This window comes from Phocoena sinus, chromosome 1 (genome assembly GCF_008692025.1).
Source record: "Phocoena sinus isolate mPhoSin1 chromosome 1, mPhoSin1.pri, whole genome shotgun sequence".
Taxonomy (NCBI): domain Eukaryota; kingdom Metazoa; phylum Chordata; class Mammalia; order Artiodactyla; family Phocoenidae; genus Phocoena; species Phocoena sinus.
The window spans coordinates 126410755-126436743 of NC_045763.1; the positions used below are offsets into that span (position 1 = coordinate 126410755).

Genomic DNA, 25989 nt, shown 5'->3' on the forward strand with positions numbered 1-25989 from the left:
ACTGCGCCACCAGGGAAGCCCCCGACTGATTTTTTTTTTTTAAAGAGCTGCATGTGGTTTACGAGAGCTATATCTACAATATAACTTAACAAGGCTGAAAGTAAAGCAATGACAAAAAGATATCAACCAAAAATACATTATCAATCAAATCCATTCCTGAGAAAGATGGCTAAGGCCACCCATTCCTTGGCTGTGGTCTCCTTCCACCTTCAAATCTAGCAATGGAGACTGGGTGCTTCTCACACTGGCATCTCTCTGGTTCTCTGCAGCCAGAAAGGTTCTCTGGTTTTATGGACTCCTGTGATTAGGTCGCACCCACAGGAATGATGCCGAATAATTTCCCCATCTCAAGGCCTGTAATCTTAAACCTGCAAAGTCTCTTTGCCATGTAAGGTAACTGTTGGGCTGCACCCGCAGGCCTGTAAGCCTTGTAGATGCCCAGCCTCGAGACAGAAGAAAGAGCCCAGAGAGCAGTAGAAGAGACCTCAATGGTTTAATTGATGGAGGAACTTACATGTCTGAAGCAAGGTCCTGGAGCAACACCCCAAGGTGTGCAGCAGACTGCAGGCAGGCTGTAGCAGCAGTCTTGGCTACTCAGGACAGAGGGAGGCTACCATTTACTCAGGGGGGAATTGATTTCAGGTGGGCTCATCAGTTAACAAGGGCTCATTAACAACCCTTACAATTAAGAGAATTGGATAGGCATGTGAGGGAAGCAGGGCCTAGTCAATCAGGAGATCTACAGAGAGCAAGAGAATAGCGGTCTTGAATGTTCTGACCATACAGTAACACATTCATAGGTTCCAGAGATTTGAACATGGACATCTTTGAGCAGCCATGATTCTGCCTACTGTACTCTATTGTTTTGGAGTTTATACACTATTTTTCTAGTGGTTAGCTGTGAAACTTTTTCATACTTATTTAACTTAAAATTCTTAAAATTGTATAATATCTTGACCCTTTAGAAAGACCTTAGAACACTTTAGCTCCAATGTTCTCTCTTCCAACTTATATAGTTTCATTGTTGTTTTGGACATTCAGTTTTTTGCCTGCATGAGTAAGCCATCTTGGACGATGAGACCACAGGTAAGTAAAGATGAGATAAAGATTGGCTGGGGAGTGGGGAGGGGTGTGTGTTAATTTTTAGCAAGGCCTTGGTAATTGAACTAAAGTCTTACTTGAATGCATTTCAGTGCCTTTTTGCAGCAAAAACTCAACTGCTCACCACCACCTAGGAGGATATGTAAAGTAACAGTAATTGGTTTTGAGGGAGTAGTTTCCCAAAGGTGAGAACAGAACTGAACTAATACCAGTAATTGTCTGGTCTCCTCCCCTAAGAAGTAGCCTTGGTCTACTTAAAATTGTTAGGCCGATTGGCTCAAAGAAATAAAACTCCAGGAACAATGAGAACATGTGTACCTTTGCTCCTCGTGGGTAAAGTGACTTCTACTCCATTCCCAGGAAAGCGCTTCCTCTCTCCACCCCCTTCATTTGCTCCTCCACATGTGGCCACATTTAAGGGTTTCTGGTTGTATGCGGCCCTGCCTCTTCTCTCTCAGACCTGCAAGCCCTCATGTAGGACACAGTCTACAGTTCTTCTCCTGCTTCCATCTGGTTAGCACAGCGGAGGCAGAGGCCGGCACCTGCATGGAAACCTACCTCTCTCTGGTACTCTGTCTCCCACGCTGGATGGGCAAGTGTGCTCTCAGGGTTTGCTCTAAAGGTATCTCTCTCCCTCAGACAGGCCCCAAGGTCCAGACTGGGAAGGAGGGCAGGGCTGGGGTGGAGAAGTAGGAATAAAGCTCAACCGTTCTCAGAGCTGGCTTACACTAGACAGCCTAAACCAGCACTTTACTTTGATTTGCCTCTGGCGCCTACGTTACTGCTCCATCAGTTAATATTCGGAAGGGAGAATGGAGACTAACTGAACCCAAGAGATGACAAAAAGACTGTATGATGTCTTTACATCTGAATAGTAAAACCATAAAGCATCAATTTATTACCTTCTAAAATTAAAATTGAATATGCTAAAAAAAAAGAAAAAAAATTTTAAAGAAAAAAATGTTTTTAAGTCAAATACTATGACTCACAGACAACTGATAACATTTATCCATTTGATTTCAGGAGCTTTATAAGGAGAATAGATTAAAATTAGCTAAGAGAGTAGATCTTTCATTAAGTTCCCTTACCACAAAAGAAAACTCAATATAAAAAAATAATAAGGGGGTGGGAGGAAAATTTTGGAGGTAATAGAGAAATTTATACCCTTGATTGTGGTAATGGTTTCATGGGTATACACTTAGCTCCAAACTCACCAAGTTGTATGTATTAAATATTTATGGCTTTTTGTTTGTCTATTATACCTCAATATAGAGATTTTTGAAAAAGAGAATAGAAATGTAAATCGAATGTCAGATTTTTACAGTTAATGGGAATTAGGAAGCTGAGGCTAGTTTGTTAGCTAAATTGAATTATATAGAATTATCTTGATAAGTGCCTCAAAATTAGCAGACGGGCACCATGAAGATCAGCTTTACTCCTCCCTCTCAGTACAGGCTTTACTCCAGAAAGAAAATGGTTGAGTGTGATAAATATAATAGGGATGTAATTAGTTCATAAATTATCCTTGACACTATATAAAACTGAGAACTAGGCTAATTTATAATTATTACATAGAAGCTATTTCCATGGGACCATGATAGACATGCACGTATTTCTTTCTCCATATGCCTACTTCTTTGGTCATTTAAATGAAACAATATATTTTTAAAACTCTTGAATTCTGAAGAAGTTTATTTAAATCACCCAAATGGTTGTCGGATTTAACCCACTTGCAGTTAGGAGAGAATCAGAAGAGAAGATGGTGAAACAATTGAAGTCAGTAAAAATACAATATTGCACATATTTTAATTAATTATATTTATAAAGCCCAAATATTTAAAATCTGTCTTCACATTCTTCTGTTCCTCCTATTTTTAAATCAGTTCATTCAATAGTATTTACCAATATATTAATTAGAGGTTTTAATAAAAAGAGAATGAGTTTTAAAGTCAAACACAACAAGATTTACTTGTTTCCCTTTACTTTGTAGTTGTGTGACTATGGCTGTGCTCCGTAAAATGGAATCAACAACATTCACTGTAGACAAATCAATTAATATATATATTAATTATAATTGTTACAGCTATTATTATTTTATTTTGATTGGGTCATACTATCAACCCTGTCTCCCTAATTCACTTATTTTTGCTAGTTTAAATGAAAACTTCAAGTAGTCTTGAACTGAGATGCCTACCACAGTGGTTGGCATATAGCATGTGCTCAAAAATTAAGCTATAAATATTTATTACTTGTAAATAAAGGAACTGTGCTTGGTGTTTCCTTAATCCCATAGACTTTTATCAGTAGATCTCATAACAATGAGATTCCTATTTGTCTAACATTCTATTTTTTTTTTTTTCCTAGTTCAGAGTTGTCCTGGGAATCTTTGGTTTTCCTTTTTTATGAGTCATTCACCACCTCACTGATCCATCACCACCTGTGTACTAATACCACACTGAGCATCAAAGAACCTCCAGAATTATAAAGGGCTTGTAAAGAAGTCACAGAAAGAATATTACTATGGGGGGGACTCAGGTATTAGGTAGATAACCAGCTATTATTTGGGTGGCAAACCTCAAAATATAGTTTGACACATATTTTTTCCTATAGAATTAAATAGTTTGGGGAGCTTTTTATACATATAGCCTTAACTTCCACCAGTGATCCCTATTTTTCATTACTGCAACAATCACTCCACAAATCCAAAGAATCCCCCAAGTCAGCACAATATAATATAAGCCACAGAAACCAGAGCCAAGAAAGATGACCAAAGAATTAACATTCCATTTCAAATATAGCTCGTGCTAGACTCAGAAAGCTGCAAACTCATAAATGTAGAGGTTGAAAATTACAATGTCATTTTAGTATTATGTTTTCTGGCTAGCCTAATTTTCAGCTACAACTGCAACTTGTTCTGTCTCTCCTCTAAATCAAAACTGAGGGAAAGTCAGAATAACAAACGTAGCTACGACAAACAATGAAGAGAGAAGACCAGAGAGACACACAGAAGGCACCATACTGCAGCTTCTCCGCTTCACAGGAAGAGCCACGTGCAATGGGATGGAGGGAAGAAGGCAGGGAGGCAGCCAGCGGGGAGCTCTGCCTCCAAACACAACGACTATTTTCACCAACATAAGCTCATTCATTCAACAAAGTTATGTGGGGCATCCCCTGTGAATAATGCACTGCTTGAGGCATCACCACCATGGCCTTTAGAGATGCACTTGTGATCCCAAGACAGATTAAGTTTCTTGGTATCACAATGTTTTTGTATATTTTTTTCTTTTCAAAATACTCACATATCCTGTCTTCAATTGATCAGTCAATATTTATCAGATATCTATTACGTCTGTGAATAAAACTCAAAAATAGACAATATATATTCCAAACAATCTAGACAAAACACCTTTGTCAACTAGATCAAAGGTCATCATTTGAAAACAGGGAGGAAATGAAGAAAAGGAAAGAGTAGATAATAAATTTTAAATTGTTATTCAACGATTCATTCATCTAACACAGACAAGGTGCTTGTAATGTATGTGGAGATGTGTTAGGTGCCACAGGAGACATAAAAATGAACTGAGACAGAAAGAAGACAATCATTTTGCAGGTCCTATCCATTCTCCTGTGATTAAATCCTCCTATTCTTGATTCAGACAGACGCTGGGCTTTAATCATGCCTCTACTCTGTGACCTTCAGCAAGTTACCGAACATCACTAAGCCTCAACTTCTCCATCTGCAGAATGGAGCTAATAATAATATTATTAGTTTGTGTATTAGGTTGTTGTAGGGCTTAAATAAATGATGCATACAAATCATTTTAACACAATACCTTTTATAAAAATAGCTAACAGATATTAATGCCTATCATTACTACTATTACCATACTTCGGTTAATCACTTTCCTTCCTTCCTCTTCATACCTATTGCTACCATCCTAATCAGTCTATTTTACTACTTAAATTAAAAAAAATGTTTAACCACCAAGCCAGTCATGAAGAACAATGAGCTCTACCTAGTGTATAACATTCTGTTGTATTTTTACTCATACTCATTCCTCTGACCAGCATTCCTCTGACTTGATCCAACTGGGTAAAAATTCAGTCCATCTCTCATGATCCTGTCAAATACCTTCACAAAGCCTTCCCTACTCTTCTACTAGAAATAGCTTTACTTTCCTCTGAGTTTCCTTTGAGCTTCTGGCAATCACTACTTCCCCCCCATAAACCATCTTTAGCTGTACACTAAGACTTAACATTTTCAGTTCCCAGTTAGAAGAATGATGAGGGAGTATAAAAGGTTTGCATTTTTTCCTCTGGAAAATAATCATTGCCTAAGACTATGAGCATCACTTTGTTCCCTGAGTGAAGAGCAAATCACAGAATCTGCTCCACAAAATTCTAAAAATGTCATAATACTGAATTGGATCACTGAAAACTATCTATACTGTAAAAACAAAAGATAGAAACAAGAAGTTAGAATTTGGTATCAAGACATACATAATGTTCTAAGAATTTTAAAAAGATTATATACTTGCTTTCTTACTTTTCTTTCCTACTGCCCAGTTGCCGAGCTGTATATTGATCCCCATAGTCAAGGAGCACCAGTTGTCGAGAAAAGACATTCACTTTGTTGCCTATAAATAAATCTTCCAAGTGAAGGTCTTCATATTTGGTCCGCTTTAAAAAGGTGCGATGATTCTTTACATCATGCTGGAATCAAAAACAATACAATAAAACAAATAATTATCAGTAGGTAATGTTAACCTTATTATAAAACTAGAAATAGTTATTAATTTTGCTCTGTTAAACATAAGTTACATTCTGTTTCATTTTTGCTATAAGTACAAATCATAATTTCTTTCATAACTTATGTATTTCCTAGTCTACTCTAGTAATAACATAAAAATTACAAATTTAATACTTTAAAAAACCCTGGATAGAAAGATTTATTTCCAAATCACTGCAGCAAATTAGTGCCTATGAAATCCCAGAGAAATTCCAAATTTCTGCTTTCTTGCCAACATAAAATCCCAATACCAAATAGGTCCACCTGCAAAAGGAGTCCTCAACAAAGGGACACAAAGAAACAAGCACGACTCTTTTAACTCAGTCTTCTTCAATTTGACTTTTTGTAGCGATAACAGCATTCAGCAATGGTGACATATTTATGAGCATGATAATCTTCATCTATAGCCACTTATTGACTATCACTTAATCCAAAGCATAAATAATCCCACTTCAGTTTTCTAACCAAAAAAATAATTTCTATTAAAAGTAAAGACACAAGGTATCTTCTTGTATTGGAATTATAATACCAAAATGTTTAAAATTCCCAAAATGAAAAGAATGTATTTTTAAAAGCAACTATAAGAAAGGCAATCCTATTCCTCTCTGGATCCCACCTTCACTCCGTTTGCCAACTTTAAAGCAAAAAAAGGCTCATTTACCATTTCAACAGATCCATCCCCTGGGTAAAATAAAAGCTCATAACGTCGAAATAGTGAAGCATTTGGATCATACCACTCTGCAATGAAAACGAATCTTTCACTATGATTCTGTAAAGAAGGATAGAAGAATTTTAACACTAACATATAAAATATAAGCACTCTTGTAAAAATCATACAAATTGAAAGAAAGAATTACCAAATATTTGCAATGAAGAAATTTATTATTACTTATTGTATTGAATAATTCTGCTTTTCAACAGTATGCCAGTTATCAACATACCCTCATACATATTTCCTTCTAATTTCTTATTAAACACCCTTAGATATCTCAAAGATGACTTATGAACTGCTTAATACTTCACAGCCATCCAATCATCCTGGATAAATTGATATTTTTTTTAGAACATGAGCTCCTGATCTGACTACTGTGATAATTCAGTCCTTCTGAAAGCAAGTTTACATATAAGCAAATAATCAATAAACTAGTATGAGAAAAAAAAGAAAAGAAAATTAGTATGAGAAAAAAATTCTGAGTGGCTAGCTCTCAATTACATTTAGAACATAACTGTTCTAAATTTAAGACTCCAGCAGTATTAGAATATTGTTGTCATTCAAATTATAGTAAGCATCTTTACTCTCCTTAGTAATTTCACATGATAGTATTTTTTTATAGAAACAGTGAGAGAATGTGTTAGTCTAGGTCCCTGGAGAAGCAGACACGATGCCAAGACAGGATTAAACATGCAAAAATTCTATTCTGTAAGAGAAATTCTGTACAGGAAATTCCTACAAGAGAAAATAGGGAGGGATCCAGGGAAGGCTGACAGACCACAGTACAAATCTGACACTGAGTGAAGGAGAGTGAAGGAAGACTGGGTGGAATCCTTCTGGACTGCTCTACAGACTAAGGAAGGTTCAGCAAGACCACTACTACCAAATGTAAAATAGCTAGCTAGTAGGAAGCAGCCACAAGGCACAGGGAGATCAGCTTGGTGCTTTGTGACCACCTACAGGGGTCGGACAGGGAGGGTGGGAGGGAGGGAGACGCAAGAGGGAGGACATATGGGGATATATGTATATGTATAGCTGATTCACTTTGTTATAAAGCAGAAACTAACACACCATTGTAAAGCAATTACACTCTAATAAAGATGTTAAAAAAAAAAAAAAAGACCACTGGGCGGTGCACAAGCCAGTTAGCCCTCAGAGAGTTCTCTGACCTCCAGGGACAGGCCTGCTTTAGTATCCCTGCTCCTCTCAGTCATGGGCTGGGAGCAGCCCTTGGGAAGCATGTCCTAACAACAAAAGCAGCAGTAGATTCCAGAGCACAGGAGCTGAGGCCCTTTGATCACTTCAGCTCCCTCTAGTTGAAGATCTGTGAGGTGCATACAATGAAACCGTTAAGTCAAAGAATGGCCCTCTTTCCTTGACTATTAGGCAGGATTTCCCATCATATGTTATTAATATCTTAGCCCCCAAAGGTCCTTCATCATAATAAGCAAATGAGGACATAAACAAGAAAGGAATCTAAGGGTTTTGTTGCTAATTCTGGATTTAGCATCTGATTCTCTGGTTATGGTATATAGACGGGTTCCTTTTATGTTAATAATTCACTTATAAATTCTAATAGTACTATGTCTAGTTATATTTATGATTGTAATCATAAGCTATAATTGAGATAGCTTTTAAGACACTATTTTATTTTTCCCACAATCATCCAAAAGACACATTTAAATGTTTATTAGTCAAGAGAGAACAAAGGTAAGAGATATACTATAACAAGCCTTTCTTCATTCATTATTTTTCATATTGATGCCTATAAATACAGCTTTTTTTATTTTTTAATACAGATTTTTAAAATTTAGGTTTCACTGTGCATTCTAGTATTATACTCTCTTTTTAATATAAAATTTAAATATTAGTGGTTTATTAAAATTTTTACTATCTATATTAAAATATTCATTCACTCAAAAACATCATTGAAATATTGCCTTCACTAAAATAAAATTATGAAATGGAAGAAATGATGAGACATCTAACTGAAGGTAAAAGGGCAAAGAAAGTGATGCAAATGAAAAACCAATGAAACTTGGCACTTCCATTTATCCAGGCAGCCTTAACCACAAAAGCTGCCAATCACACTCTTTAACTCTGAGGCAGGTAGTAGAATTTTTCATGATTCATCATCCAGAAAACAGTTTTAATACAAAGAAAACAAACTGAGGAAGTACTGTTTCTGGCTGACAACGTAGCTTAGAGCAAATCAATGCTACTTTCCAAGAACAACTAGGAAAGTGTGATGTTAAAAAAATATACCTGTTTGATGACGTTGGAGAGCATCTAAGGCAGCCAGATTTGATGATCTAAGATTCAGAAAGACAGGAAGTTCACTGAGGTGAGCACAGCATTCTTTATACTGCTTTTACCTGAGGACCTGTGCTGAGACTTAAGTCAAGCTGGACAAGAGACTGAGAATCCCAAGAAGCTGGCAGGGGAAGGCTGCTAAGAAGCAGAGAAGCTAGCAGAGCTTTTGACAGTGTCATGGAGATAAGTAGACAAACACTGAAATTTGGGCCTACCAATGCAGACAAGACTTGAGGGGCAAAGATCCGGAAGAAAAGGAAACCATAGAGAAGTGAGCTCAAAGCTGTGTTTGTTCAATGAGCTTTCAGTAGCATCACAGTGCTGGAGGGAGGAAAATGAGAGTTCAAACCCACCAAAAAGGAGACCACTGATAAACTATCTAGCCTTTCTGTTGTGACTCCTGGAGCATTACACTCCAGGAGCATAGGCAAACTAAAGGTAAACAGATCCTTACAAAATTTGAAACAAGTTTTGTGTTCACTCAATGTTCAATTATGATAAGTGATGTTTCCTCCATTCCAGCCCCCTGCATCTCCAGAAATGGAAATACGGCTTTTCATACACAATGTCAAGCTTTCAAAGACAAACTACCAGATATACCAAGAAAAGACCAAGAGAAAAAAAACAGACAATAGAAAGAAATCCATGAATACCCTAGTTATTATCTGAAAAGGCTTCAAAATAACAATGATAGGTATGAAAAATATATGTCAAGATTAATAATTTCACCAGAGAGCCAGAATCTATTTTTTAATCAATCAGAAATTCAAGAATGAAAAGTAATTGCCAACACAGCATTCTATAACTAGCAAGATTACCCTTCAAGAGGTGAAGGTAAAATAAAGATATTTTTAGACAAGGAAAAACAGAAAATTTATTGCCAATGCACCTGCATTAAAAGAAATTCTAAAGGAAGTTCTGAAGGAAAAAAGAAAATGATTCAAGATGATTCAAGGAACAGAAGGACTGAAAAACAATGGAAATGTAAATATGTGGGTAAATCTAAATAAATAATGCATATACAAAATAACAATAATGTCTCGTGGGATATAAAATAAGTAGAATTTGAATTCAGATCAATAAGAATAGAAAGGGTGTGAGGGGAAGACAATATTCTTCAAATTATGTGAAGCAAAAAAAGTATCTCCTACATCAGTTGCTCGACCTTTTCTCAAATTCCAATGAACATCAGTGAAGAGAATGTCTCTTAAGCTAACAGGCACACAAACTGGAGACATTTTGTTCAATTTTTCACCCTCTGTTCTGTTAGAATGACCTTTCTTCATCTCCTAGTGCTCAGACAACAGGAAAACAATTCTCAAAATGTTTAATAAATTAGTGCCATTCAAACTTTAAGAAATTAATGATAACCATTAAGCATGACAATAATAATTTTTAGAGTAGCTACTAAGTAGCAGGTTCTTTACATACATTATCTCATTTCATTCTCACAACAGACAATGTAGGTTGACAGAAGTAGGGATACTATTTCACGGACAAGGATAGTAAAGCTCAGAAAATTTGAACACTGGTCCAAGGTTACAAAGCAAAGAAATGAGTAAGTCAGCCCTCAAACTTTGGTTCTTCATACTTTGCAAAGCCCATGTTTTGTCCCACTAAACAGCACTACTTACATAAAATGATGCAAAAGTCAGTGTTAAAGAAAGCATTCAGTGGGCCTAAACTAATGATGAACTGATTTATTTAACTACTCCTCTATGTAAAGTTAAATAATTCTAGACAGGGTCAATTTTGTAACCTATAACAAACATGTAGGAGAAAGGGTATGGATTATTACAAAATAGGATAAGGAAATCAGGTTACTCCCTGTGACATCAAACATACTTAACAAAATATCTCTTTTCAATTATATCCCAATTTCAGAATCTTAAGAAATCAAGAGTCAGTGAGGTCTGTCCTTATAAAATACCCAAAAAACCTTAAATATAAAACTATATTTTAAAACCTATATAACACCCATATGGAAACCCAAGAGACCCAGAAGAGCTAAAGCAGTCTTGAAAAAGAAGAACAAAGTTGGAGACCTCACATTTTCTATTTTCAAAACACTGCAAAGCTACTGTAATCAAGACAGTGTAATACTGGCATGGAATAGATATAGATTAATCTAATAGAAGGGAGTCCAGAAATAAGCTCATATGTGTATGATCAACTGATTTTCATCAAGGGCAGCAAGACCATTCAATGGGGAAAGAACAGTCTTTCCATAAACAGTACTGGGACCACTGGATATCCACAGGCCAAAAAATACATGAAACTGTATCCCTACCTCACGCTTTATACAAAAATTAACTCAAATGGATCATAGACCTAAACACCAAGAGCTAAGCTAGAAAACCTGCTAGAAGAAAACATTTGTGACTTTGGGTTAGTAAATGATTTCTTAGACAAGACACCAAAAGCACAAGTGACCAAAAAATGAAACAAAACAACAACAGCAAAAACACAGATAATTTGGACTCCAAATGATACCATCAAGGGAGCAAAGTGACAACCCACAGAAGTGGAGAATATATTTACAAATCATATATCTGATAAGGGAGGGTCTAGTATCCAGAATGTATTAAGAACTCTAACAACTCAATAATAAAGGACAACCCAGTTACAAAATGGGCAAAGGATCTGAGTAGACATTTTTCCAAAGAAGATATACAAATAGCCATTAAACCTATGAAAAGATGCTCAATACCAGTAGCTCTTAGGGAAATGGAAATTAAAACCACAATGAGATAATACTTCACACACACCAGAATGGCTATAATTAAAAAGACAGGCAATAATAAATGTTGGTGAGGATGCAGAGAAAATGGAACTCTCATATGTTGCTGGTAGAAATGTAAAATGATGCAGCTACTTTGGAAAACAGTTTGACAGTTCCTCAAAATGTTAAACATAGAGTACATATGACCCAGCAATTCCACTCCTAGATATATACCCAAGAGAAGTGAAAATATAGTATATACCCATATAAAAACTTGTACATGAATTTTCATAACAGCTTTATTCATTGAAAATATACTATACACCCATACAAAAACTTGTACATGAATGTTCATAGCAGCACTATTTATTATAGTCAAAAAAGTGGAAGTGACCCAAATGTCCATCAATTGATGAATGGATAAATTGTGGTATGTCCATAAAATGGAATATTATTTGGCAATAAAAAGGAATGGAGTACTGACTCATGCTACAATATGGATGAATCTTGAAAACATTATGCTAAATAAATGAAACCAGTTACAAAAGATCACATATTCCATTTATATGATTTCACTTATATGAAATGTTCAGAACAGACAAATCTAGAGACAAAATGTAGGTTAGTGGTTGCCAGGGTTTTCAGGGAGGGAGGGATGAGAATGACTACTAATGAGTATGGTATTACTCTTTTGCGGCAATGAAAATGTCCTAAAATTGTCTGTAATGATAAATATGCTAAAAACCACTAAATTGTACACTTTAATTGGTGAATCTTATGGCACATGAGTTATATTTCAATAAAGCTGTTTTACAATAAAGTAAAATAAAATACCATCAGTTTATGATACCAAACAAAATTTTACAAAGCAGATGTTATTTAGGAAATTACAGAAAGTATACACACACACACACACACACACACACACACACACACACATATATATTGTGTTGCCAATAACTTGCTGCTTTGAAACCATTTTCACTGTGAGTACTATATTCTAACGTAGTCATGACCTCTAAGAAAAAACAATAAAAACAATTACTTTTTTATTGTAAAAAAAGAAAAAAAGTAAATAGATACCAGAGGTCACACTTTTGAGGGGAAAGAATAGAGTTGTGTTAACTTTTAAAATTCCATCAGAAACCAAACAACCTAATGCGATGTCAAAAGGAGAGTTTGCAACACTACAGATCAGTTCAATAAATCTCTGATAAATAATTGTCACACAGAAAAAGATACAATAACTATGTCCACAAGATTTCAAAAATGCTTAAGCTCTTGGGTCTGACCTCTTGAAGTTTTGGCATAGAGTTTCACAACAGCACCTACACACAAAGAAAAAATATTTCATAATCTCTCAAACAATTAGCCCATTCCTTCATCTATAACTGTGATTTACCTCAATGAGATTGTTAAAAAACTATATATGAATAATAACAGAATTTCTATTAAATAGAAGAAAGTAACTCTCAAGCAAGTATTGTTTCCTCTATGAGAAAAGGTTTATCATGCCAAGTAAAAATTGTATTCAAACTTGATTTAACCTTAACCTTTGCAGTAGAAACTTTAGTTATTTCCTAGAGTCAAAAGATGTCTAGAGATATAACAGTGGTACATCTGAACTTGGCAGAAAACAATGGTACATCTGAACATCTCATTCAGGCTGGCCTTTCAACTAGTTGCCTCACTACACATACACACACACACACACACACACACACACACACACACACAAACACAAGCACATATTCACATCCACACACCTAACCCAAAGTTACCTTTGAAATTTTAAGAATTTTATTTTCAGCTAAGTTGAGGCAAACCTAGCAAAGAACTCCATTCCTTTTTTTTTCAGTGATCTCAAAGCTGAATATCATCGTGTTCAAACCCTTCATTTTATGGATAAAGAAACTGAGGCAAGCAAATATAAATAACTCGCATAAAGTCACAGAGCTAGTTAACGACTGAGTTAAAACTTGAAACTCCACTTGCTATGACTCAGATCTTTCCGTAATACTGGGCTTCCAGGGCCAACTCAAGAGGAAGAAACTAACACTTTAGTCACACATAGGGACACCTCCAGTTTTCTGCCAGATCTTCGGATGAAAATGTCACTGCCTGGATGATCACAGGGACAACAGAGATTTCCATTTCTGTCAGAAATACCATTATGCAGAACATTTAAAGATTATGCTCTAGCAAAATGAGACTTTTTCTTAAAGAAGCTAAATCATTTTCCTTCTTCTGAACATTTCAAATATAATTTATACATAATAAAACATTCAAGCACACTTTGTTCCAATTTTGTAAATAATCACCAATGTGCCATCTCATTTTCTTAATATTATAAGCAGATAGCCACACTATAAGGTTCGAAACACACTACTCCCAACATATGAAACCTTGGCATATTGAATATTTTAAGCCGAAGGAGTTTGAGAGAACAACAGAAGCAGGAAGGTCACTTTGACCTTTACCCAACCCTTCTTCCCTGAAATAGGTCATAAAACCCTCATGTGAGAGCTGCCCTGCCTATACCCTTCGTCTTTGAAAGCAAAGGGACACCGAGGAAACTCCCAACAAACAGCCCTCTCTGAGTTTCCCCTAGTTTACCTTCCCTCCTACTCCTTAACTTACCATATTCCTCCAAGACTGTCCAGTCTTCATCAAACCCAGCATAAAAATACTCAGGTCTATTTCCTCAGGTCCTCATTTCCTTATGAAGGCTCCCATGTCACGAAAAATTTATATTAAATAAACGTGTATGCTTTTCTCCTGTTAATCTGTCTTGGTCAGTTTAAATTTCAGACCCGGGGACCCTAAGAGGATTGAGGAATACTTTTTCCTCCCCTAATCACACTATAGTCAAAAAGCTAAGAAGAGAGCCAAAAAAAATGGAAGAGGAGCTTTCATGAGCTGCAGCTGGGGGACAGCAAGGGGACAGAGACGTTAAGCAGCAAAAAGCACAGTGGTTCTGCAAGATGGCAAAGAGTAAGAAACAACAAGCCAGTGGTTATGTAAACAATAACCAAACCCGAGGCAGAGTGGGGAAACTGTAATCAGAGTATTATTAATCCTAAACAAAAGTGGTTCCGTTCCTATTGCTAAAGATCAGCACAGAGAAACCTAATGAGCATTCATTTTCATGGCCCCAGAACTTGAGGGATGATGACCCAAATTCTTATTATTCAACGTAATACCGTAGTATTGGTAGGGAACAGTGTTCTGGAAGGACACTCAGGAATGTGACAAGCCAGTGATGATGACTTTAGGGGCACACTGCACACACTCATCTCTCTCACGGTGCATTAGGGGGTCGGGGGACTGGAGAGGGTCCTTTTCAATTTACACCTTTCTGCCCTGGTTGACCCTGTTTGGTGCTTGTGTTACTTTTATTATTTGACGTCAAGAGGGGTTAAATTGTTTTCTAATTTATAGTTTTCTTTAGAGTTTAATTTCAAATTATATTGAAGACCTGAAGCCAGTTTTTTTTTTTTTCTCTTTAATTAGGTAAGGACTAACTAAACACCCAGCAAAGATACTACTTGTCAGTAGATCCTCCCTCATATCATATATCATCTAGAACTCTTGGAGTTCTCTTCTACCAACTATACTATAAAATCAGAATGTGAATACAAAAAACAAACAAAACAAACAAATAATCAAAGAGTATAACATGAATGTTAAGGAAATACACTAAGATATAAACAGTTAAATTTGGGTGGCAGCATTCTGTAGTTTTTTTCTCACCTTTATATTGTTATTGTCTGTGTTCTCCCAATGTAAATTTGTTTATAAAATCATAAAAATCATAAAAACAGCCCTTTAAAAATCACTGTAAACAATTACATATCAGATATATGATACAAAAAGAATGGGAAAATTAACATTACAAGCTAAGATTTATTTTTCTCCTACTTCTCTGTATTTTCTAAACTTTATATAGTCAGTACAAAAAATAAATTTCCCTATAAAAAATCTTCATTTTAAAGTGTTTTACATGGTAGAACTTTTGGTGAGCAATTACATATATAGTGTTTTTTAATTTTATATGAAACTTACTCTTCCCCTCCCCTTATAAAACAGACAGAAAGATAGACTGGAGTTCGGGGAGGGATGCTTTGAAGCAAAATGCATTCTCGAGTACAGGTGGAATGCAGAGAAAGTAACAGAGGGCAAATCCCCAACACAAAAGCAGAGAGGAGAATATCCTTTTGCATTATACAGAAAGAGGTAAATCCACTGAGAACAAATCTGAAACCATGGTTTCAGAACGAAGAAAAAGGAAAGTCACTCAGATTTTTAAAAGAAAATGTTATTAGTTTTATACAGGCCTCTTAATACAAAGCACAGTCGTATGTGGTAGTTTCTATATATTCTATTAAAATTTGGGTTTGACTTTCAGTTAATGTAAGCATTAGCCAAAATAAAAACAGGTGGTGTGTCTGGAGCACGGTCCTGGAGTTCTGTATGCTCAGTCTCCTCATTTGGAGAATGAGAAAAATCATACCGATTACAAACAGTTGTAAAAATTAATGTGAGCACATTTGTAAAAGGGTCTGATACACAGCGTAGAAAACTGAAAAGGTCTCCTGTTAGAACCAAAAGGCGCTGGCTAATGTTCAACAGTAAACAAAACAATGAATTTTTAACATTGTCAATAAATTAGAATGATTAATGATCAGAAGCAAATCAGCAAAATTAAAGATCAGAATTTCAGGGTGAAGTGATGACTTTCTAATCTCAGAGCATCTCCAACATCTCCAGCTCTTACAGGATTTAAAATTAGAGCTTAGATTTTAGAGCATTCACTTGAAGGGCTGTATGATAGTGTGTTCAATCTCATGTCTACAGTTCAAACTGTGTATTTCAGTATTCTCTGAATTAATAAAATGCTTACAACTGTCAAAGTGACTTGCTTCAACCTATTTATATCTCTACATACAATCTTACCATTATTTAAGTAGAGGCCTCACTACTTACATGATGAAAAGGATAAGGCAAAGCTATCACACCTTTATACATCATCTGATTTCCATCCACCAATTCGTGTATTCAACAGATTGACCACTTACCATGTTCTAGGTACTATGCTAGGTACTAGGATACATCAAGACATGACAATGATGATTAGAAACAAACATCGCCCTTGCCTTCATAGACCTTATAATCTAGCACGGAGAATAGCCAGTCAAACAATCACACAAATTATTTTTTTTTACCAAAAAAATAAAAAATAGAAAAATAAAAAACTATTGTGTTGCATTACTCTTATTTATTTCTAAAAACTTAGAACTCCTGGCTCTGAATTCACTGTTCTACTATATCACAACTGACTCAGTTAAGTAGGTCATTTAATTTTTCTCTCATCTTACTCAAAACCCATTTTACACTGGTTATATAACTAGTCATCAGAATGTGCTGTAAAGCACTTTCCAACCTTTATTTTTAATTTCCCTTTGATGGTATGCATTTTTAAATGTCAAAAAACCTTAGATTGTTTTTCCAAATTTATTTTGTAATGCCTTCTAAAAAAGAAAAATGTCATTTTAAATTGCAGCATATGAAAATTGCTGTCCATTCAAATGACATTCTGGTATGAATCATCTCCCAGTTCAGTCATTTTTTTTTTTTAAATAGTAGGCTTATACCATGTACAGGCTGATTACTTAGGTAAGTTTCTTCCATTCATTTTGAAAACATTTTTCCTTCTTTCAATTCCTTTTTGAAAAATAGGTGATAACCGATAGAAATAATAATGTTCGTTAGTAAAACAGGTAAATTTAAAACCATATGTACGTTGATTAAAGCATGATAATGAATGAACTTGCAGATAATGCTAGAAGAAAGGACGGGATTAATACAGATGAGGTAGCCACACCCCGACCCTTGCTATTACCTGAAGGTGTTCCACCACCAAATTCAGGGATTCAAGCATTCTCTTCACTGCCCATATCCTCCTGTCCTTACAGTTAGTTTGTTCAGCTTCTCCCTCTTTTATATCATCAGGTTTTCCAGCGCAGCAGCCCTTTCACACATCCCCAACCCACCAGCCTCTTTCCTTCGCTTCCTTTCCTATCCATCGCAGATTCCTTGACTTGTCAATCATGCTCTTAACAATTCTTTTCATTGCACCATTTGGCCAGGACCCAACACTAGATGAAGTTAACCACTGTGCTTTCTCTGTGCTTGCAGTGGAGTTTATAGCTTTGCATTTTACATTTAGGTCTGTACTCCATTCTGAGTTAACTTTTGTGAAGAGTATAAGTTCTATGTCTAGTCATTCATTTTGGGTAATACATATGTAAAACGGAAAGCCCAGCCCTACATGGGTCACGTGAAACTAACAATCTTTCACATGCGCGTATGCTTTTAAAAATATCCCTTAGTTCAAGAGTAACTTTATTAAGCTTGTGCCACCAAGTATAATTGTACCTTGGCCTCATACACTTCAATATTACTGGTCAGAAAGAGCCATTCCAGAAATTTTGTCATTTGCAGCAACATGGATGGACCTAGAGATTATCATACTAAGTGAAGTCAGACAAACAAAGACAAATATTATATGATATCACTTATCTGTGGAATCTAAAAAATAATGAAAATGAACCTATTTGCAAAATAGACTCACAGATAAAGAAAACAAACTTATGGTTACCAAACGAGAAAGGGTTGGGGGAGGGATAAATTAGGAGTAGAAGATTAACAGATACTACTACATATAAAATAGATAAGCAACAAGGATTTACTGTGTAACACAGGGAACAATATTCAATATCTTGTAATAACCTATAATGAAAAATAATTTGAAAAAAATACATGTATGTATTCTTTGCTGTACACCTGAAACTAACACAGTATTGTTATTGTGAATTAACTATACTTCAATTAAAAAAAAAAGAACCAATCCATTTCTGATGACTCTATAGTAATCAATCAACAAATACTGATTGGACCTGGCATTATCAGTATTTGGCAATGCATGTGCCAAATTGAGCCTGCTGCCGCTACTATTGCTTCTCTCATTTGCTGGTAGCCTATAGCAAATGACATGGCTCTGAGCTGTGCTGCTTGAAAAGAAAATCCAGGAAACTACAAAGAATTTTCTTTTGGGGTCAGATGGGGAATACTTCAGGATAGCTAAGAACACGGGCTATAGAGTCAGACAGACCTGGGGTGGGTGACATGGACAAGATAGGAGAGAGCCTCTCTGAGCCTCAGTTTCCCCACCTATAAAATGGGAATAGTAATAGTACTTTCCTCCTAGGGTAGTTGTGGGAATTAGATGACTTAGTGTATATAAAGCCCTAGGATTTCTGTTGCCTAAGTCTTAGAGCAGTGATGGTGGCTTGTAGGGCCACACGTGACTTCCGAGCTGCACTGCACACATTCATCTCCCTTACTGGCCTTTTTCTGATATACAAGAAGGGCCTCTTTTGATTCGTGATGCTGCAGCCTGCACTGCAGCAAATCCTAGTAAGTAGTTCTTTAAAGGTCTTGGCAGAAAAAACCAGTAGAAAGGAAAAAAGAATTTGTGGCAAACAGAAAACCACAAATGTGACTAAAATTGTATTTATTATGAAAAGTATAGCTACTGAACATATATAGTTATATCTGTAAGTAATTTTTTATAAAGGACATGTAGTAAACCAGAGTCAGTACAAATTTTTGCCCTTTAGGGAGCTCAAAGTTATGGGTCTGTTTTTACCAGTACAAAATTGAGCAACAATTTTCTTTCTAAATTTTATGACATCATCTATTACACATTAATGATTAGTATTATAATTCAAACTTCTCAAAGGAAAAGCATCACTGGAAAAAAATCACAGATTACATTAATCAACATGAAATTACTGCTGCAAATTGTAGATGTGAAAACTTAAACCATGTGCTTTGGCTCAGCATGGAAACACAGAAATGTTATGGAAAATAATAACAAAGCACTTACATTCTATAGCTAATATAATATTTAAAGTCATATTGGACATTATACTTATAAACAACCTATATGTTCAAAAGAGCAGGTATCATATCTTACCATTTAACTACTCTAAGATGCAAAATTAATTATGTGACTAGTTTCCAGGACCAAGAAGAAATCTGAGAAGCTATGTGAATGTTTATGAAATAGGAGTAAAATCTGAAGAATCTGCCTCCAGTTCCACAAAGCAAAGCAGAAATGTTCTATATTTTATTTAAAAGAGAGAAATATGTACTTATAAGAAAGCATGTCAGTCCAAGGCTTCTCTGGTATCTAAAATAAAACACAGGAAATAATTTTCAAATAAATTATCTAAATCTTCATTTAATGACTCAACAGTGAAATAAAATGTCTACTTAAGGTAATTTTCAAGTAAATTTTTATTCCTGATAGCAATAAGCCTGGGAGAAAGGCAGGAAAAATTGAAAATCATACTCATTATCTAATCCCACATCAATTATAAATGCAGAAGAAACAAAATAAAATATTAATATGGCTAGAAATGTACCCCCATACATAAGTACTTGAGGTAAAGGATGAGTTCATGGGTATATATGCGTTTGTGTACATGTTAAGTGAAGATGAATTCTTTCTGAATAATACATGATAATAGCAAAAAATTATCTTTATTGCTTTTTAAAAATAAACTACAAGGTTTCTGAAGAGGAGTTTTGATTATAAATTGCTCCATTGTAATAGAGCCCCTTAACAAGTCCTTTATTCTTCCAGGGACCTTTCATTCTGATAAGGCCTCCAGAGGATATTGGAAAGATAAGGTATCAGCCCAATACATACTGACACAAATGTTACCACCTTTAAAGACTGAACACTTAAAAATGCTTAAAAAGAAAGAAAGAAGAAAAGGAAGGAAGGAAGGCAGAGCCATTATTGTTTTGTTTTGTTTTGTTTTTTTACGGTACCAACTATCATAATCTTGCATAAATCAATGGGATACACTGTTTACATCTGATTGCTTGTACTTATGACTCTTTTAGCGTTCTCTAAACTGCTACTATTTTAATCAATGTTTACAAATCTTATTTACCTCTCACAACTGTTAGAATCAAATACTGACTCAAGCAGATAGGGAGGGAAAAGGGAGATAAACTAGCTGTACATTAGGGGTAGGTAATACACTGTCTAGGTTAATCCTCACCAGAAACTTATCATGGAGGTACTCCCCCAATTTTCACCCATGAGAAAGAGATTCAGAGACATTAAGGTTAATTGTCCAGAGGTTACACAGATCAAACTGCTAGTCAGGGCCAGTGCTGGAATTCAAAGAAACGTTTGTCTGATGCCAAAAATCAATGCTCATTTCCAGATACCAAAAGAACTGAATCAGGAAAAATATCAAAATGAAGAGTTTTGGGTCAGCCAAAAGAGCAGCAGAGATGAGAGAGAGTGAGAAAGGTAGCCTGTCTACAAGGTACATTTGAGCACAAAAGCCAGCTGCAATAATAAATCAGAGGAGATCACTAACAATGAAAACTGTCTGGCCTCAATCCAAGAAAGAACAGGAAACATTCTACAGTTATAGAAGGACTCTGTCAAGGTTACTGAGGCCCTTCTTACATGTTTCTGGAAACTGCATTTAAGATGTGTTGTAAGAGATTAAGGAAAAGGAGTTACTCAAGGTCAATACAAGACTCCTAGGGAATGAAAATCAGTTCATGGGATAGAAAAAAGCAGAAGAGAAAAAACTACAGTGGCAACAGTAGTATGATGTGGTAGTGTGGATTCAGAAACATAGCAGATGTTTGCCTGGAAATGTCTTTATTTCACCTCCATTATTTTGAAGGGTATCTCTGCTACTTATACAATTCTATGTAGTAGAACTAACAGTTATTCAGGAATGCATCTTGAAGAACAATACTTTGGATTCTTCTGCCCCAAAACAGTAACTGAGGAGAAGACTATCCCAAGTAACTTCAGTTATTCAAAGAAATGCATCTTTTAAAACTTAATGACAGGGGTTCCCTGGTGGCGCAGTGGTTGAGGGTCCGCCTGCCAATGCAGGGGACATGGGTTCGTACCCCGGTCCGGGAAGATCCCACATGCCACGGAGCAGCTAGGCCTGTGAGCCATGGCCGCTGAGCCTGCGTGTCCGGAGCCTGTGCTCCGCAACAGGAGAGGCCACAACAGTGAGAGGCCCGCGTACAGAAAAAAAAAAAAAACTTCATGACAGGGCTTCTCTGGTGGCGCAGTGGTTAAGAGTCCACCTGCCAACGCAGGGAACACGCGTTCGAGCCCTGGTCCGGGAAGATCCCACATGCCGCAGAGCAACTAATCCCGTGCGCCACAACTACTGAGCCTGCGCTCTACAGCCCGCAAGCCACAACTACTGAGGCTGCAGGCCACAACTACTGAAGCCCATGCACCTAGAGCCCATGCTCTGCAACAAGAGAAGCCACCACAATGAGAAGCCCGCACACCACAACAAAGAGTAGCCCCCGCTCACTGCAACTAGAGAAAGCCCGCATACAGCAAGGAAGACCCAACGCAGCCAAAAAAAAAAACGTAATGACATTATGTACCAATCATCTATTATATGTCTGAAACCAGTACTGTACGTCTAGTTTCTGAAATTGTCAAAGGTGAAATTTTTAAATGGCTGCTGCTTGCATATCTTACAATTATAGAATGCAAAGCATCATTGTTAAGAGAGAAATACTAATTGAGAGTCATCAAAGTACCTAGTATATTGGGCACAGAGGATAGGAGTGGAAAACATTTACAAAGTTGAATGAGTAAGACTGATGAAGGAGCTTAGACTCTAAATGAGAAAAGATGCATAGTTATTAGTTATTTTATAAAATTACAGAAAGTATATGCAATTTAGGAACAATTATTATCATATTTTTTCCATATATTTAAAAACCCATTATAATAGTAGCTTTCAAACTTTTGACTATTACAGTAATAACTTCACATTATGACCCAATATACACATACATGTAAATATGTTACTGATAAATTTCACGCAGCAATATTTATCCTTACTATGCACTGTGTACTAAGATATTTTTTCTTTTCTTCTTTTATTTTTTTAAATTTATTTTAATTTTTATTTTATATTGGAGAATGGTTAACAACGTTGTGCCAGTTTCAGGTATACAGTAAAGTGATTCAGTTATACATATATATCCATTCTTTTTCAGATTACTAAGATATTTTTTATTCCAGTCTTTTTTTCAAACATCGATAGAGACCCACTAAACTGATTTTATGAGCTATAAGTAAAGCCAAAAACCTTTGAAAAACATTGTATTACCACCCACTGCTCCCTTCACATCCTCTTTTTTGCTTTCAGGCTCACCACCCTCAAAAAGGAGAAAAAAAAAAAGGATTTTCCCTACCGGAACCAAGCAATATATCAATCACTAAAATAAATGTGCCTGAATTGCCTGAATTGAAAACAGACAGTACAGAGAGAAACAATTGTATATTCAGAAAGATGGAAGAAATCATTTCTGAGGGGTATTTTAATTCACATTGGCTACTGACCCATCCGTGCGTGAGTGTAGTAGCTCAAAAGGAAGAGGAAATTACGACTCTGTAGTTCAATGCGGTTGTAAGGAAACAGCCTGTCATGCTATTGGGTCAGGACTGAGTGGCATAGTCAAACTGCTTAAAATCCTCATAGAAAGATGAAGCAAAGAAAGAAGCAGTGTTTCTGAAATCAAGTATCTAAAACAGAGTCCAGTGAAACAGCCAATACAACCCTTCACTGGGATTAAGCAATTATATCCTAGCCAGCAAGAACAATCACTTCTACAGAACTAGTTTAATAGCTAAACACCAAGTTTAAAATGTGTACTATTTAAATATTTATTTGTATAAGTTATTTGAACCTATGAGATCATAACTCAATGCCACTTATAAGTTTTTTCTCTTCCAGCAAGCAATGAAGTACTTGGCAAACTTTAAAAACTATATCAAATTTGCTGCAAGCTTTGTTAGCGTATTTCTCATTACATTTTCCCACTTGCCCAAGAACTGAGACTGAACTTTTGCAGTTTCCCTCATTTCCTATGGGATCTCACAATTTAGCTGTCTTCTATAAATCAATATAAGTGTAACAAAATATTCTCATTACTATTTTTAAAAATACTTTAGCCAACTGTAAGGAACTAGGAAATTTTGGCTGAAGTTTTAAAATACTAGTTCTCCTCATGATTGGACAGCAGTAAGCACCCTCTGTTGCATTTTGGTTTATTACTTAATACAAGGAAATTTTTAATATCTAAGCAATGTAAAACTGTTTATACCTTTCATCTTACTCTAGTCCTTCTACCTTCATCCTCTTTTCTACTCTTCCAAATTTCAATTTAATTTTGACACAAACTAAACTGTCTTTTATTGAATCCTCTGTTTATTGAGTGAAAGCTATTAAAAAAAAAAGAGAAGAAGATCTGTCTCACACAGATTTGCCAAAATAAAAGCCCACCCACTCAGGAAAATGGTGAGTCTTCTAACTAGCTACACTTCTTACCACTGAACTACAGAGTTGTAATTTCCTCTTCCTTTTAAGGAACCACCTATGCAAGGATGGGTCAACAGCCAAGCACAAACTGTTATTTGAGGAGGGGAAAAATCAGGGAACTAGTTCTTACCCATCATCACATCCTAGGAAGAACTGGCTGGCTCTTCCTGGATGATGAATAAAGATAAGTACAGGTAGACTCTAAAATGGTAAGTAAATAACTGGCCTATTTAGTTTTTCCGGGACCAAACCAAAAATGTATCACACTTTAGTTCTGAATGCTGCTGAAATACACCCTTAAATACGCTGCAGACCTAGATCAATGAGATGTACCATATTATCTCCTTATTTATGGTACTTCTCCTAAACTTTTGAAACACTCTCTCTCAGTTCCTTCAAAATCTTCACGTATCTTCTTGTCAAGACACAATGCAAATTCCACCTGCTCAACAAAAATTTCCATGAGCCTCCCAAATGAAAGACATTTTTCAATACTCTGAAACCCCCTTGCATTTTAGCTGAGCCTTTGGAAGCATATTTATAGTTGTTTATATACACAGCTTATCTTTCTACTATAACGTAAGTTCCTGAGGACAAAATGAGGGTATCATTAATTTTTATATCCCTAAAGTGCACATCCCAGGGCCTTCTACAAGTCGGTATTCAGTCAATAACTGGTCAATACTTCAATCTTAGGTTCACATAAGAACCAGTTCCTGGGACTTCCCTGGTGGTCCAGTGGTTAAGACTCTGCCCTTCCAATGCAGGGGGTGTGCGTGCGATCCCTGGTCAAGGAACTAAGGTCCCACATGCCCCACAGTGTGGCCAAAAAAAAAAAAAAAGAACCAGTTCCTACTGAAAACTGTTTACACAACACCTAATTCAACATATCTGAGCAGGTTTTTTACATGACCATTTTATCTGTTGCTGTAAGATTACAAAAAATTAATTGTTTACGTATTCCTATATCTTACTACTTTACTTCTACTTCTTATAAAACGTTACCTTGCATATCTAGTAATTTAGGTTATTACTCATTGCTTGTCACTGATATATTTACAAGTTTTTAAATGTACATCAGTCAAATCATATACATATATTTTTGCACTCAAACAAGCATGAGTTTCATTAATCACTGTACAAACAAAATAGTATTTTCTCAACACCTATGAGGCCCATTCCCTTTCAGTGGCCACTGAGGTATCCACACTTAACCCCTACAAACACGAGTGATGCGGGAGGGGAAGAAGAGATATACCACCAGACACTGTACTTTGCTCCTCCTGTCTGAGTACTACTAAAAAGTTCAACATCAGTTTTTCTGTTTTTAATAATATAAGAAGAGGCCTATAAAATATGTTGACAGTGTAGGTTCCTCTCACATAGAATGATCTCCAGCACACTCTGTACAGACTGAATTGATATGGGGATAGAATAAGCACCCTGCTAGACTCGGCCCTAGGTCCCAGGTGGGAGAAAGGGGGATATACAGAGGTCAAAATAACAATCCTCATCGTCAGGTGCTTTGCAATCATTCTAAATTGCAAATAAAAACCAGTACACATGAAAAAACAGCAAGAAGGACTTCCCTGGCGGTCCAGTAGTTAAGACTTTGCCTTCTAATGCAGAGGGTGTGGGTTCAATCCCAGCTCGGGGAGCTAAGATCCCACATGCCTCACGGCCAAAAAAACCAAAACATAAAACAGAAACAATATTGTAACGAATTCAATAAAGACTTTAAAAATGGTCCACATCAAAAACAACTTAAAAAAGAAAAGAAAAAAGACCAGCAAGAAAACAATACAAAAATAATTCAGAGATAGGTTGTATGACACAAAACTACAGGCGTTTGAAGAAGAGCAGTCTGTCTATATGATCATCA

At 36.0% G+C, this 25989-nt stretch overlaps 1 protein-coding gene across 4 annotated transcripts in view; it reads right to left on the minus strand.

The window, feature by feature from the left end:
- NME7 (NME/NM23 family member 7) overlaps positions 1-25989 on the minus strand; it is a 266701-nt gene that overhangs the window by 217143 nt on the left and 23569 nt on the right. The window contains exons 1-3 of one of the 4 annotated variants that reach the window (XM_032631246.1): positions 18076-18094; positions 6552-6659; positions 5648-5814 (exon numbers count right to left, since the gene is read on the minus strand). In XM_032631246.1, coding sequence (XP_032487137.1) covers positions 5648-5814; positions 6552-6554 — 170 coding nt within the window. In that variant the 5' untranslated portion in view covers positions 6555-6659; positions 18076-18094. Of the gene's footprint in view, positions 1-5647; positions 5815-6551; positions 6660-8867; positions 8915-18075; positions 18095-25989 lie in introns of those variants that run through there. The other 3 variants (XM_032631255.1, XM_032631269.1, XM_032631265.1) reach the window with 3 other exon arrangements.